The sequence below is a fragment of the Lithobates pipiens genome, unplaced genomic scaffold (genome assembly GCF_037356315.1).
Source record: "Lithobates pipiens isolate NorthernLeopardFrog02 unplaced genomic scaffold, aLitPip1_a1.2 Scaffold_13, whole genome shotgun sequence".
Classification (NCBI taxonomy): domain Eukaryota; kingdom Metazoa; phylum Chordata; class Amphibia; order Anura; family Ranidae; genus Lithobates; species Lithobates pipiens.
Genome location: NW_027507718.1, coordinates 295,120,144 through 295,136,193, shown reverse-complemented (window position 1 = coordinate 295,136,193; position 16,050 = coordinate 295,120,144). Strand labels below are relative to the sequence as shown.

Genomic DNA, 16,050 nt, shown 5'->3' with positions numbered 1-16,050 from the left:
AAAACTTCTGCAATGAGTGATCAACTCTTCCATGCCATTTGGGTTGGGTTTTCTGCCCAATCAAGGAGAGAACAGATTGATGTAATACTTAATAGAAACTCTGCTAGACACTTCTACTAAGAACCCACAGACCCTGCATTGAATTTATATATGATTATGGCAAAAAGCAACAACAGTGCTGTTAAATGAATCTGCTGTGGATTTGAATAACCCTTCAGTTGCTTACTTGCAACTTGAGGGTTCAGCAATTTGACAATCCCTGTTTGCTATTGTAGCGCTGGCTCCTGAAGAGCACATGCTATATGTTTTGCAAATGAATGTTACCCTTAAAACCGCAGTTTGGTATGGGTCTAATTGTTCTAAATTTTGACCTCAGCATCAGTCTGACTGGACTGCAGGGTGTTCTGCCTGGCCATGGGGGGCGCTGTCACTTTTGGCAGGCATGAAACGCAGTCTAGTTGGGTGCATTAAGGTTGCTCTTTTTCGGAACCAGCCCAGTGGGAGTGTCCCTCTTGCTGTGCTTTCTGGGAGGGGGTACTTAAGGTGCGGATGTCATGTGTTTCGTGGGTTTTCGGTCCAGAAACATGTTCTGACTGCATGGTCCTGGTCCTCCTGACCAGCCCCCACGACTTCCATAGCCTGGGGTATGGATCCACCTAACTTTATGTCTCGGGGCTGGCTACCCCGATTCAAGGAAACTGAGGGAAGGATTCAAAGGTGGTCCGGTGCCATCTTGGTTGAGAGGCCCAGCAACTGTGAAGTTATCCAGGGGAAGACTCTTCGGGAGAAGGCCACGCAAGGGTTGGCTTCTCAACAAGAGCCTGGAAAAGCTGAAGGACCTAAGCGAATCCAAGCTTGTGCAGTATCGCCGGTCCTGCTGCAAGATACTGGTACCACACGAGTGTTCCACAAGCTTTCAAGTTTCCCTCACGTGTTTTATATCAAAGTCTGTGGCAGAGACTTGTTCCTGATTCAGGCACCCTGTTGGCTGCTAGGCCTGGTGAGAGAAGGACTATCCAGTTAGGGTGAGGATCCAGTGTGAAAGGCTATTCTCTGGATTTATTCAAAGTGAGAGACTGTTTCCTACTGAATTTAACTTTAAGAGTACCTGGACTTTTCACCCAAACCCTCTGATCCTATGTTGAGAAACTGTGTTGTTAACTACTTTTTGCAAATAAAAATCCCTTCAAGTGGATCTGTCATCAGTCTCTACAGTTCTTGGGCCATCTACCTCAGGAAACCCCTAGACACATACGAGGTGAAGGAGGTAACGGTAAGCCCAATAAATTCAGCTGCTCCTTCGGGAGTCAGTGCTAAACTATGATATAATTATCACAGTATGTTGCAAATGCATTTTTAGAACCTTATCCATCTATTTTTTTTTTCAATCGCTAATTAACCTATTTAAAATAAAAGAGAAAATTATATGGAGAATAACTGCATACCTAATATTGACATAAAAAATTTAAATCACGTTATCTGTTAATTTTTTCTATACAATATATATTATAGGGAAGGCCAAAGGAGGAGTTTGACAATGCAAAGGTGGATGGAAAGTTCCAAAACGCCCAGGTGCAAAGTCAGAAATAAAGAAACACCTACCTTCCTGTTGAAAAAATTGAGATCCATAAGAATCCAGGGGATAATTCATCATATTTATTTGTTAAAAAATAGATATGTATTTTCCCACATTTAAAACAATTAGCATTAAAAGAAGAATTTAGATCATAGAAAGTTTTGCATGCTTATACTGTATATTAACCATGCTGAAAACCTTCTGTATGCTGTATTAGGCTAGGTTCACACTATTGCGATGCGGGAACGCCGCGAATCCGCGGCGTTTTCCCGCATCGCTCACCTCCCGCCGGCAGTTCACACTGCCCTATGCGGACGGCTGGGGGTGTCAATGTTATGTTAATGACACCCCCAGATCCGTCGGCATATCGCAGTGCGATCTGCCGACTCGCACAGGAATCGGATCGCATGGTGTGAACCCCCATGCGATCCGATTCCGTTGCGGACCCAAAAAAGGGTCCTGTGCGAGTTTGCTGCGGGACAGCTGCGAGTTCAGCCATACTATCTGTATGGCTGAACTCGCAGTGCTACGGAGATCGGATGTGATTTGCTGTGCGAATCACATCCGGTTCTCCCCCCGCAGCGGTGTGAACCCAGCCTTAAACACAGATTAAAGACTACATTAATATTAAAAACTTCTATAAAATTGAATTTTCATGCCAGGTTTTACTTATTTCCCTTTTTATGAAGGAATAAAATGTCATTATGTCTAAAAACCAGATTCTTCATCTTCAGTTCTTAAGTTCAAGCATCTGACTAGCTGCTATAGTTGATACATTCACTTTATCCTTTCTTTAGTAAATCATACAACAACCTGCCTATTGTATTGTAAGAATCATTTGATCCAAGATGAAAGAACACATTTTTCGGCTTATTCAATAAAGCAAAGAAAAACTGACTGTATTCAAAAAAGAACTGTAAAAATAAACTCAGGAACATAAAAAAAACATTTCTCTTTCCAACCTACATGGTATTTTGTTTATAGAGCAGCCTGATTGTCTGTCTAGGCCGGAATGTTCTCCATCCAGCGCACACTGAAGCCAGCACTGTAAATAGTTGTTCAGTGCTGTACTTGTGTCTAAATAAAATCACATTCATGTTCATTTCATACCTGCTCACTATGGCTTATGTTACAATAGAATTTATGGGAAACTTGTATTGAAATAGTTCCTACAGCTACTTGTAGAAGAACCATGATGTCATGCTGACACTGAGAAGTCCTTAGAGAGGAGTGATGCACAGGTGGCATATAGTAGACATGTGCGATTAGTTTCATACAAATCGAAAATTCGTACGAATTTCTGGAAATTCGCACGAATTTCTGGAAATTCGCACATTCGTACAAATCTGAAATACACATTTTTATGGTTACGAATTTTATACGAAATTTCCTTAATGAATTTCGGATCCAAATTAACAGAACCATGACTGGTGTTTTGTTCACCAATCAGAGGAAGTCAGCACAGCACAGGGATGGTGGGAACCCCTCATAATGGACACACAGCAGGTGTACAGACCCGGGAAGTGGGAACTCAGCACAGGGACATAATGATAAATTCATCATAACGAACATTCGTAATTGTTACGAAAAGTTAACAAACCTAAAAGTTAAAAACCCAGGAAGTCAGCACAGCACAGGGATGGTGGGAACCCCATATAATGATAAATTCATCATAACGAACTTTCGTTATTTTTACGAAAAAGTTTATGAACCTAACGAAAATTAGTATTTCATACGAATCCGAATTAAATTTTGTACACGAATTACGAAATAATTTTTTTTTTCATACGGAACAAAACGGGACAAAACTAAACAAATTTTTTGACGGCGCCCATGACTAGCATATAGACACATACTCTTTTCTTCCTAAAATACCAGATGATATGCTGTTTTATTTGTGCAAATACATACTGAACATTTAGCTGGATGATGCATTTATGATATTCCACTGTTTGTTCCTTTTTAGTATCTAATACTAATTCTTAAGTGCAGAAATTACTTAAAGGCATGGTAAACATCCTTACCCGCACAATGTGTTTTGATCTTGTAGCTTCATGGTATTATTTGTCACTTTGTATGCACAAGCCTATAGTAGAGTACATCTTTACATTCCTGTTTCTAGAGTTTCTATTGGTGTAGAAACATGAGGTATTTAGCATGACACTGCACAGCTTAATCCATAACCTCTGCCTGTAGGGTGAGAACTGACATTTCCTGTGAAGAAACTACATATTCCCCAATCCCTGGGTCTCTTTCTGACCCGAAACAGAAAGTGGTCCTGTTCTCTAAGAGCATATATACAGGGTAGCTGAAGCAATACATGGACATAATATCAAACGATGGCACCCTGAGGCCGCGTACACACGGGCGGACTGTTCGCCCAACTTTGTTTGTCAAACAGTTTCGGCAAACAGTCCGCTCAAAATTAGCATGGACGAACATGGCCACACACGGCACTTTTTTGAGCGGACTGTTTCAGCGAACTGTTTGCCAAACAGTTCGCTCAACTTTTGAAATGAACGGACTCGCCCACGTAAGGCGGAGGCAAATCCGCCCATTTCGAGCGCGTGTACAGGTAGGCGGGGCCCGCGAAGGAGACGTCGCGGGCTCCGCCACCTGGAATGGACTTAAAGGGGAACCCCAACGCCGAAAAAAATCGGCGTGGAGGTTCCCCCAAAGTCCACAACAGACCCTTGTCCGAGCACGCTACCCGGCCGGCCAGGAAAGGGGGGCGAGCGAGCGCGCCCCCCCTCCTGAGCCGTACCAGGCCGCGTGCCCTCAACATGGGGGGGGGTGCCTTGGGGAAGGGGGGGCCGCGCGGCCCCCCCACCCCAAAGCACCTTGTCCCCATGTTGATGAGGACAAGGGCCTCTTCCCGACAACCCTGGCCGTTGGTTGTCGGGGTCTGCGGGCGGGGGGCTTATCGGAATCCGGGAGCCCCCTTTAAGAAGGGGGCCCCCGGATACCGGCCCCCCACCCTATGTGAATGAGTATGGGGTACAATGTACCCCTACCCATTCACCTGTGAAATAAAGTACAAAAAAAAACACAACACAGAGAAAAAATATTTTATTGCACAGCTCCGGGGGTCTTCCGTCTTCGGGGGTCTTCTCGCCGGACTCCTCCGCTATCTTCGTGTAGCTCTTTTACTAGCGGAGGAGCCCGGCTTTCTTCCTCCCCGCCGCCGGCCTCTTCTCCCGACTTCGGGGGTCTTGTCCCCCTCTTCGGTTCTTCTGCCGGGCCACCGCGCCTTCTTGTAGCTCTTTTGCAGGCGGTGGCCCGGTCTTCTGTCGCCGCTGCCTTCCGTTCTTCTTTCGCCGCCTTCGGTTCTTCTGCCGGGCCACCGCGCCTTCTTGTAGCTCTTTTACAGGCGGTGGCCCGGTCTTCTGTCGCCGCTGTCGCCGTCGCCGCCTTCCGTTCTTCTTCTTCTTCTTGTTCTTCTTCTTCTTCCCCAGGAGATGTTGACACGTCGCTCTCTCCGGCCGGAATGCCAGAGCCGCGCTGTGCGGTCACTTATATAGTGACAATGGGGTGGTGTCACATGGTATATGTCACATGGGTTGGTCAGTTTTCTCCCCCCCCTCCTCTTCCTCCCTTCTTCATCCCTCTGTCCCTATGCTATCTGGTACCGTGTGAGCCCAATTTCTCGGTTTTTTTGATGCCACTGCGATTTTTGGGTACTAGCAAACAGTATATTCTGTGGACAGTAGTCCGTCTCTGACTCAGTACCCCAACTTATTTTTATTTGTTCTTGTTTTGCATTTTCTTTCAGATAAGTGCCACGTATGGTGAGAACTATAGATTAAAATATCTGTGAATAAATGTTGCCAAATTAAATGATTTAATACTTTATTTATTCTTGTCTACCCTTTTGCATGTATTGATGTTTGTAAAGTTAAGCGAAGTGTGAGACACTACACAGGCTTTTTGTTACCAGGCACTCTGACATCGACATGGTGCTTAGATTGGAGTATGGGAGGAGACTCCCAGGGGCGGGCACGCGCCTCTCCGGCGGCCCTGTAAGCCTCTCATTTGTGGGCGGCATCAGGTCCGCTGTAGCAATGAGTCACCATGGGTTTCCATGGTGACTCAAGCTGATGTGCGTCGCGACGTTTTCGCGCATGCGCAGTATGAGCGGCGGACCCGACGACGTCATAGCTCGGCGTCTGCGTCGGGCTTTTGACGTCGTCGGGCCGGAGGTTAAAGGTGCGCCAATATGGCGCATATTCACAGCAGCGGAACGGAGGACGAAGGACCTCCAGGCTAAGAGCGGTCGTGTTTGTGTGTGGGGGGGATTTCGCCTACCGGTAAGTGCTTCCCTTCCCAAACGTCCCCTATGCTGGCTACCCAATATATATATATATTTTTCTGATCTATATCTATGCATATCTTTACTAGGTTAACTTTGCACACATAAATACCTATTGTGCATCTGGCAAAGATTTGGACCCCTCGTTGTACTCTCTATGGGCGTACTGCCTACTGTGCACCAGACTTATTACCACACCTTCCTGGGCATGTCTAATATCCTTATCTGGACCCCAGCGTTGATGAGCTGATGCATTTTTCCATGCTGCATTATTTAAAAAGCATCTGGTTATATCGGTATGTTTATGTTATACCCATAGTAAGATATAAATGATATGCTACTTAATTAGATATATTTACTACTCAGATTCTCTGACTATTGTTTTATAGCTGACTCTGAACCTCCCGTGTCCGCCCCAAAGGGTGGTTAAAGCCTGGCTGGTTAGGACCACCCGAACTCCAAATGCTTTGTGACTTGATGCCTTTGTGGTGGTGAGCTGCACACTTCGTTTTCTATTCCTTGCCCCCTCCCCCTTTTTTTAGGGTTTTATAAAATAATACATCAAATATGTTGAACTATGCTAATTCTGTTAAATAAACTGTTATAAACTTCGATTTCAGACAAACAAGGTCTCCTGAAGAAGCGACAGTAAAGTCGCGAAACTAGTAGAAACCAAAGACCGAATTGGACACCCAATATCGTTAGAATATCTCTTTTTGTCTATGTTATAGCTACATTGTGCAACCATTGAAATTTTATGTCTACACAATTTTTCTCTTTATTTTCTAAAAAAAACTTTTTATATATAATAATAAACATTTGTATTTTTATAATATTGGTATCAAGACAGTCCGTTACTTTGCTGGGTGATTCTAAGGGAAACCATGGTTGTGATGTTCCATGTAATTCCCTTTTTTTCTCTCAAAACTTTCTTCTGTAAAAAGGGGTCAAATGCCTTTGGTGATTTATCATATACCCTTTGGGCACCCGTGATGAAGGAATTAGAATACTCCTCTGTCTAGAAGCACTCATTTGGTGTTGAGAATCATTCACATGGACATAGAGAAATCAATCAGCCATGACTCCAGAGGCATAATATTGATAAGACCCCGTGCAAATATTTTCCAGAGGTTACTGCACATCCTTACCCCTCACCCATTGATTGCTAGAGGTTACTGCACATTATTACTGCTCACTGATTGTTTGCTAGAGCTTACTGCATATCATTACCGCTCACCCATTGGTTGCACATCATTACTGCTCACTGATTGGTTGCCAGATAGTTTAGGCTACAAATGCAAAGCAGTCCCCTTGCCAGAGTAAAACTGATTGCTAGAGGTTATTTCACATCCTTGCCAACCACTGATTGGTTGCTAGAACTTACTGCACATCATTACCGCTCACCCATTGATTGCTAGAGGTTATTGCACATGATTAACCAGCACCCATTGGTTGCTAGAGGTCACAGCACATTATTACTGCTCACTGATTGGTTGCTAGAGGTTACTGCACAACATTATTGCTAACTGATTGGTTGCTAGAGGTTACTGCACATAATTACTGCTCATTGATTGGTTGCTAGATAGATTAGGCTACAAATGCAAAGCAGTCCCCTTGCCAGATTAAAAGTGTTGTCTTGCATTGCAGCAGAATTTGGGCAGAAAAGATGGGGTTAATGAAGCCAATCAGGATTATATTCAAAAACATTACTGGCAATGATCATAGCAAGCAGAGAGGCAGAGATAAGTTTTTGTTTAGTGACTAAAGAAGTGAAAGTTAAAAAAATTTTAACCACTCCCCCCCCTCCCATTGTCAAATGACGGCGGCAAAGTGGTTTCAAAATCCTGACTGGACGTCATAGACGTCCTCAGGATTTTGAGCCACTACCCCGGGGGTGCGCATCGCGGCGATCGTTGTTGCGGGGTGTCAGTCTGACGGAGACTCTTTACCATGTGATCAGCCGTGTCCAATCACGGCTGATCACAGTGTAAATAGGAAGAGTCGGTGATCGGCTTTTCCTCACTCGCGTCTGTCAGACGCGAGTAGAGGAGAGCCGATCGGCTGCTCTTCTGACAGGGGGGTCTGTACTGATCAATTATCAGCGCAGCCCCCCCCCCCCCGAGGATGCCCATGCTGGACCACCATGGATGCCACTAGAACACCAGGGATGTCCAGCACCAGGTATGCCACCCTAGACCACCAGGGATTCCAGTCAGTGCCCACAATGGATGCCAATCAGTTCCCACAATGGGCATCACTGATTGGCATGCATTATTGTTTGGCACTGATTGGCATATATCAGTACAATACAATGCCGCCTATCAGTGCCCATCCGTGACACCTATCAGTGCCCATCCGTGCCAACTATCAGTGCCCATCCATGCCGCCTATCAGTGCCCATCTATGCCCATTTGTGCCGCTTATCCTTGCCCATTTATGCCACCTATCCATACCAATTTGTGCCGCCTATCCATGCCAATCCGTGCCAGCTATCCATGCCAATTTGTGTCAGCTATCAGTGCCAATTTGTGCCACCTATCAGTGTCCATCCGTGTCGCCCATCAGTGCCACCTATCAGTGCCGCCTATCAGTGCCACATCATCAGTGCCTATCAATGCCACATCATCAGTGCTACTTCATTGGTGCCACCTCATCAGTGCTACCCCACCAGTGCCCATCAGTGAAGGAGAAAACTTACTTATTTACAATGTTTTGAAGCTGAAACAAAAAAAACATTTAAAAAAAAAAAATGTATTTGTTTAGCAAAAAATAAAAACCATAGAGGTGATCAAATACCACCAAGCTCAAAATTGGTCTGGGCAGGAAGGTGTTTAAATGCCTGGAATTGAGGTGGTTAAAAATTTGGTGCAGGGTTCCCCTTAATTTCCATATCAGACCTGAAGAGCCTGGTATGGATTTTAGGGGGACTCCCACGCAACTTTTTAAAAAAATTTGGTTCGAGGCTCCCTTTAATATTCATACCAGCTCCAAAGGGCCTGGTAATGGACTGGGGAGGGGGGGGGATCCCATGCTCTTTTCTTTAATTCAAATGTTTTATCTATATTGCCGAGACCCGACAATTCATTACAGCCATGATCAGTTTTAAGTGACAATTGTTCCTTCAGAAACGTCATTTTGCTCTGGTACTCTTCTAAACACTTTACAGCATACTATAGACACCCCCCAGGCAAGATATTGAGATTAATATTTAATTTTCAATTGTTTCACTTTAAGCGTTAAAAAAATCACTGCTCCCAAAAAATATTTTTGCATTGATACATGTCCCCTGGGGCAGGACCCAGGTCCCCAAACACTTTTTATGACAATAACTTGTATATAAGTCTTTAAAATTAGCACTTTTCATTTTTCATGTTAGTGTACCATAGACTTTAACGGTGTTCCGGCAGCTTTCGAATTTGCCCCAAACACCACATATTGCTCGGTGTTCGCAGAACATCCGAACAACCAAAGTTTGGCCTGAACTTATGCTCGGGCCGAACCGTTCGCCCCATCCCTAGTTAAAAGGAACAAATAATAAATTAATGGATAAACTCCTGCTTGTAATGTGCATGGCTATAAGCCTGAAACATCTAAAATGCTTTACAGTCTTTACAAAAATTAAACAGACACATGTTGTATTGAATATTCATTTTTCTGAATACAGCAAAAAAGTTATATATTTATATACCTCTACCCCTCAGCTCACCCCATCAATCTCCTCACGCATCGCTGATCTACTAACAGACATATCAGCCTGGATGTCACACCACTTCCTCAAACTTAATCTATCTAAAACCAAGCTCTTAATATTTCCTCCCCCACGTACCCCTTCGCCTGACTTCTCTGTCAAGATCAATGGCACATCTATCAGTCCATCCCCACATGCCAGGGTGCTAGGGGTGACCTTAGAGTCCGAACTGTCCTTTCAGGCCCACATACAAGCCCTGTCCAAATCATGCCGCCTTAGCCTCTGCAACATTTCCAGAATACACCCCTTTTTAACTAATGACACCACCAAGCTTCTAATTCACTCCCTGGTCATCTCTCTCCTTGACTACTGCAACTCCCTCCTCGTTGGATTACCTTTACACAGACTATCCCCCCTCCAGTCCATAATGAATGCCGCTGCCAGACTCATCCACCTTACCAGCCATTCAGTGTCCTGCACCCCTCTCTGCCAATCCCTGCACTGGCTTCCACTCACCCAACGAATACAATTCAAAGTACTAACAATAATTTACAAAGCCATCCATAACTCTGCCCCCAGCTACATCACTGACCTAGTCCCAAAATACCAACCAAACCGTCCTCTTCGGTCATCTCAAGACCTCCTGCTCTCTAGCTCCCTTGTCACCTCCTCCCATGCTCGCCTCCAGGATTTCTCCAGAGCTTCTCCCATCCTTTGGAACTCCCTACCCCAATCTGTCCGACTGTCCCCTAATCTATCCATCTTTAGACGATCCCTGAAAACCCTTCTCTTCAAAGAAGCTTATCCTGCTTCTAACTAACACTGTTTTACTTCCTCCATCAGCTCATCCCCCACAGCTATTACCTTTTGTATCAATTGCCCCTTCCTTTTTAGATTGTAAGCAGGGCTCTCTGATTCCTCTTCTACCAATTTGTAATGTAAATGTAATGTCTGCCCTCATGTTGTAAAGCGCTGAGCAAACTGTTGGTGCTATATAAAACCTGTATAATAATAATAATAATAATATAACATATAAGTAATACATTTTATGTGCGTATATTGTGGGCCTTAGTGACAGGCTTCAATCTTTAACAAAAAATAATAACTATATATTTTTTTTTCTTCATTTCTAGTCCAAAAGTAAACTCTCCTGTTTTCTTTTTTTTTAATTTCGAGTCTCAATGACAAAAGATATTTCTTAAAAAGTGTTAGTTACGTATGTGGCAAACACTGGTGGGTAAGTCATTCAGTATGCACTCAGTTGGTGATCTAGTGAGTTTGACCCTGCAACCAACTTTGCAGGTAAAGCATCCTGAGACCATTCATGTCTGGGGTTGCTTCTCAGCCAAAGGAGTGGACTCACTCACAATTTTGCCTAAGGACACAGGCATGAATAAAGAATGGCACAAAAACATCCTCTGAGAGCAACTTCTCCCAACCACCCAAGAACAGTTTGGTGGCGAACAATGCCTTTTCCAGCATGATGGAGCACCTTGCCATAAGGCAAAAGTGATAACTAGGCGGCTTGGGGAAAAACATCAAAATTTTGGTGAAAAAAGGTGAGTGCTACCATCAGTCCTGTATCATGCCTACAGTAAAGCATCCTGAGACCATACATGTGTGGGGCTGCTTCTCAGCCAAGGGAGTGGGCTCACTCACAATTTTGCCTAAGAACACTGCCATGAATAAAAAATGCTACAAAAACATTCTCAGGGAGCAACTTCTCTCAACCATCCAAGAACAGTTTGGTGACAAACAATGTCTTTTGCAGCATGATGGAACACCTTGCCATAAGGAAAAAGTGATAACTAAGTGGCTTGGGGAACACAACATTGAAATGTTGGTTCCATGGCTAGGAAACTCCACAGACCTTAATCCTATTTAGAACTTGTGGTCAATCCTCAAGAGGCGGGTGAACAATAAAAACCCCACAAATTCTGACAAAATCCAACCATGGATCATATAAGAATAGGCTGCCATCAATCAGGATGTAACCTAGAAAATGATTGACAGCATGACAGGGTGAATTTCAGAGGTCTTGAAAAAGAAGGCTCAACACTAAAAATATAGATTCTTTGCATAAACCTAATGTAATGGTCAATAAAAGACTTTCATGCTTATGAAATGCTTGTAATTATACGTCAGTAAACTATAGTTAGATCTGATAAAAATCTAAAAACACTGACTCATCAGACTTTGTAAAAATGTATATTTGTGTCATTCTCAAAACTTTTGGCCATGGCTGTACTATGAAGAACATGTAAGATTTTGTAATCAACAATAATGACCCCCAACTGATCGAAGTAATGAGTACAAAAAAGTTTTAATCTGCATAACAAAAAGTTCTGGCTCTAAATGTTGTAAAGTAGAACCTTATGACTGTTAGTTTATTTATTTCTAATGATATAAAAACAATGAGAAGAAGGGTATAACTGCAGAAGTTATTTCAAGCCACAAAGGAATTCAATGTTTCTGTTGCCATTATTTTGTGGTACGGACAGCCAAACACAAAAAAAACTCTGGGTTTCAAGTTGGCAAACTGCTATTCATAGATTCTTGTATCTTGATCACAGAGGAATTAAGGTGACCCCTAGAAGGAAGCACTGAACATTTTGAAATAAAGTAGTAAAATGATGGAACAACTAGCAAGAAAATGTAAAAAAAACATCAAAATCTAATTTCAGTCAATGTTTCAGTAATATGTAAAACAACAAAAGATTGCAGCGCTACTGTCTATTGAATAAAACTGGATAATAAATCCAGAAAAGTGTCATATAAGTGTCCAAACACTCCTCGATTCCGGGAATGAAGGAAAACAGAGAGACCCAAAGTGCACCTTCCACAGTGAAGTATAAAAGATGTGACCTTACCGGATAGCTAGACTCCACGTTATAGGGGCCTAGCAAAGCATGCATTTACAAACAACATTACGGATCCATCCATGGAAAGCAGACAAACATGGCATTGAAATCAGCCTTGCTGTTTTTTTCTTTCCTTGTTCTTTCATGCAAGAGATATAACGGAAGTGATATATGACTAGCATGAGAGAACAAGGAAAAGGAAGAACCAGCGAGGCTTATTTCAATGCCGTCTGCTTTTCATGGATGAATCCTTTATGGGCTATGTGAATCCATGCTTTGCTAGGGTCCTATAAGGTAGAGTCTATCTATCCAGTAAGGGCTCATCTTTAAGACCTGTATAGTGCCTGTAAATAGCCTCTCCTGTCTCTCCAGTGTAAAAGCTCAAGTGTTTTCATACTGGAGTAGTGCGCTTGCAGGACGGTAAAAAAAGTCCTGCAAGCATCTTTGAAGCGCTGTAGGAGGGGTGTATACACCGCACCTAAAGCACCCCTGCTCATTCAAATCCATATGGCAGCACCACTGAACCACCAGCAAAGCACAGATTTAACCCTTTTTTTGGCCACTAGCAGGGGTTAAAAGCACCCCACTAGCGGGCAAATAGCACCGCTAAAACTAAAGTAAAGCAACACTAAAAATAGCGGCGCTTTACCGCTGATGCCGCTGACACCTCGGTGTGAAAACACCCTTATACTTCACGGTGGAAGGGGCACTTTGTGTGTCTCTGTTATCCTCCATTACAGGAATCAAGAGGAGTGTTTGGACACTTAGATTGACACTTTTCTGTATTTATTATCCAGTTTTATTCATGAGACACTAGCGTGGCAATGTTTTGTTATTTTACATATTTTTACACAAATGTGCTGTTGTGTGATTGTCAGCTGCTTCTTTTTTTGATTCATGATTCGTTTTCACCTGAGCAGTTACTACATTTTCTTTTCTATAATGTTGCAGAAATACAATTAAAATGTATACTTTCTAAAAATACACTAGGTTTTTCGTAGGTACTTACTGGGTTGAGGATGAGTGTAAAGAAAAGCTCCCCTCCTTGAATGTTTTTATCAAGTTCAATTGGACCGCCAGGATACTCTTTATAGAATATAGTATGAGTGAATAAACCACATGTTTGCCGAGGAAGAACCTAAAAAATAAAATAACAATATCAACTTTTGTTACAGAAGATTTAGTGGGGTTGATTTACTACAACTGGAGAGTGCAAAGCTGGTGTAGCGTTGCATAGAAACCAATCAGCTTTTAACTTCAGCTTGTTCAATGAATCTTTGACAAAATAAATCGGGAAGTTTGGTTTCTATGCGGAGTTGCACCAGATTTTGCACTCTCCAAACCACAGTGTTTTTTATATTGTTATATTAATTGTTGCGACTTGGTAACAATACGTCTCCAACACCGCTGCTGAGCAGGTTTCCTAAACAGTAAATGTATTTTGCTCCACACAACAAAAACTCTTTTGAAATCCCACATTCTGTGTCCACATGCTATACATATACACAATGCATAAATAACTTTTCCAAATAGAAAGACTATAGATAGACTTCTTTGATTCTATGATCTCTCGACATACGTCTGACACTGCTTGAAAACAAAACTGAAAGTGGGGAACACAATAGTTTAGAGATGCTTTTATCTTCATGGCATCATGTCAGTAATAGAAAATAAAAAAATAAAAAAACAATGTATAAAAGCCTGGATTAGAAATAGCCTGACATCACAGGCAACAAATAGCTGTTCACTTCAAATACAAACCACTAAGCAGAAGAGAAGACAACCAAAGCAGTACTTGTTAACCTCTCCCACTGTAGTAGAGCTACAGATGGTATCAAAGGCAGGTTTTCTTTTATTTTTTTTCAATACCTTGAATTAGTGTTTACTAACATTCCCAGAACTTCATTACACTTAGAATTCACATGGAGTGGAAGTGTAATAACATCATAAAATGTATGCCAAATGCATTGTTAGATATTTCTATTTGTGAGCCAATGCCAGTTATACCTCAAGACATTTGCAAAGTGATTTGTTGACACTGTTAAAATGTATACAGCTACAATATACTATTTTTCTTTTTTTTGTGCCCCTCTGATGCAGTGGAAGGACGTGGAAGGTGGTCGTCCATGCTCCCCCCTACGCAAGACAAAATTGTACAATTTTTTAAAGAAGAAGGGATGCAGAATAATCTTATCTGCAGTATAGTTTAAAAAAACAACAACTATTAGGTAGGCACCTGAACGACCAGAACATAGAGGGATTTACAATGTAATACTGACATAAAATCACACACATAGGTTGGACTTGTGTCTTTTTTCAACCTCGCCTACTATGTAACTATGTAACTATATAGGTATAAGAGGGTGCAGTAGATGCAGAATAGATATTGCACAGTTTAAAACTGTGTATGAGTGCTGCACATCATAAATCAACATAACATCATTTTACATAATTTTATAGAATTTTATACATAAGTATTTTGAGTATGAGATCGGTGTAGACTGATCATAATTATGTGTTTCTAATGTGCTGGCCAAAGATTAAAGACCATAGAGTATTATCACATTGCCCAAAGTGACAGGTTCTCTTGTAAGCACAACTGCCATCCATTTATATAGACTTTAACTGCACTCCTCCACTACTCTTTTGCTCTGCCAACATCCTTAGTAAATAACTGTTATATCCAAGAATGGGGGGGGGGGGGGGGCGTGACCATGATGGAGTTCTTGGGGCTGAGAAGTCAATCACTAGGCAAAAAAATGGCATATGAGGATGATGACATTATTAACCCTGTGAAAGCTCCAACACTTATTAAATGTATAATGTTTACAAGTCTGCCATCAGCATAGAAGAAAAGTGGAGGATTTTTGTTTGACAAGAAAATGTACCCCCTAATCCTTTATGCCCGAGTGGGCAATATGTGTCTCTTTATTTACAAGCTACAATAGAGAGGGTTTGCCGAAAAATGCCCACATTGAGTATTTACATCCATCCATTGCAACCATAAAAACTGCTCGAATCCTCAGTACATTTAAAAAAGTGTAACTGCACAGGGAAAATAAACAATGATGGAGGCAGCATTGGGTGCAGAACTCTTCTTTTTTTTCAGGGTGGTGGCGGTGTTTATCGCAATTGATGCTTTGTTTTTGTTTTTTTAATAAAGGACTCATCAAAAACTGCTTGTGTTTTCATTTATTTTTTAAAATTTTTAGGTGAATGAATTTTTATTTTACGGAGTATTCATAGGATTAGTATGGAATTACTCAGATTACAATCTTATAGGATATGTTGAATTTTGTTTTTAAATAATTTATGGCATTGTTACTTTGCATTCCTTTGTTATTAGATCTGATGTCAATACCATTGTGATTTCTATTCGTTATGTGTTTTTGGTATGGGCCTCTTCCTCCATTGGTGTCACCCAGTGTTTGGTGACACACATTAAAAGATTCAATGTGCCCTTCGCTTCTCATCCCCTCGATTAGTTTGTATTGGGAGGAATGTGCGGAGAGGCATGGGATGAGTGATATACATGTGGGAGGAGTTAAGGTATTCAATGCCTTATACATCGGGAACGAGGCTTGGTTTGCACTGAGCCTGTATTTCCGGAGTGAGC

At 42.2% G+C, this 16,050-nt stretch overlaps 1 protein-coding gene across 1 annotated transcript in view; it reads right to left on the bottom strand.

Annotated features, from left to right (window-relative positions):
- The window catches only part of LOC143974941 (bifunctional heparan sulfate N-deacetylase/N-sulfotransferase 3-like), a 375,710-nt gene that overhangs the window by 120,179 nt on the left and 239,481 nt on the right, over window positions 1–16,050 (bottom strand). Inside the window, exon 6 of the mRNA XM_077476811.1 lies at window positions 13,444–13,572. Within this exon, the coding sequence (XP_077332937.1) occupies window positions 13,444–13,572 (129 nt within the window). The remainder of the gene's footprint in view (window positions 1–13,443; window positions 13,573–16,050) is intronic.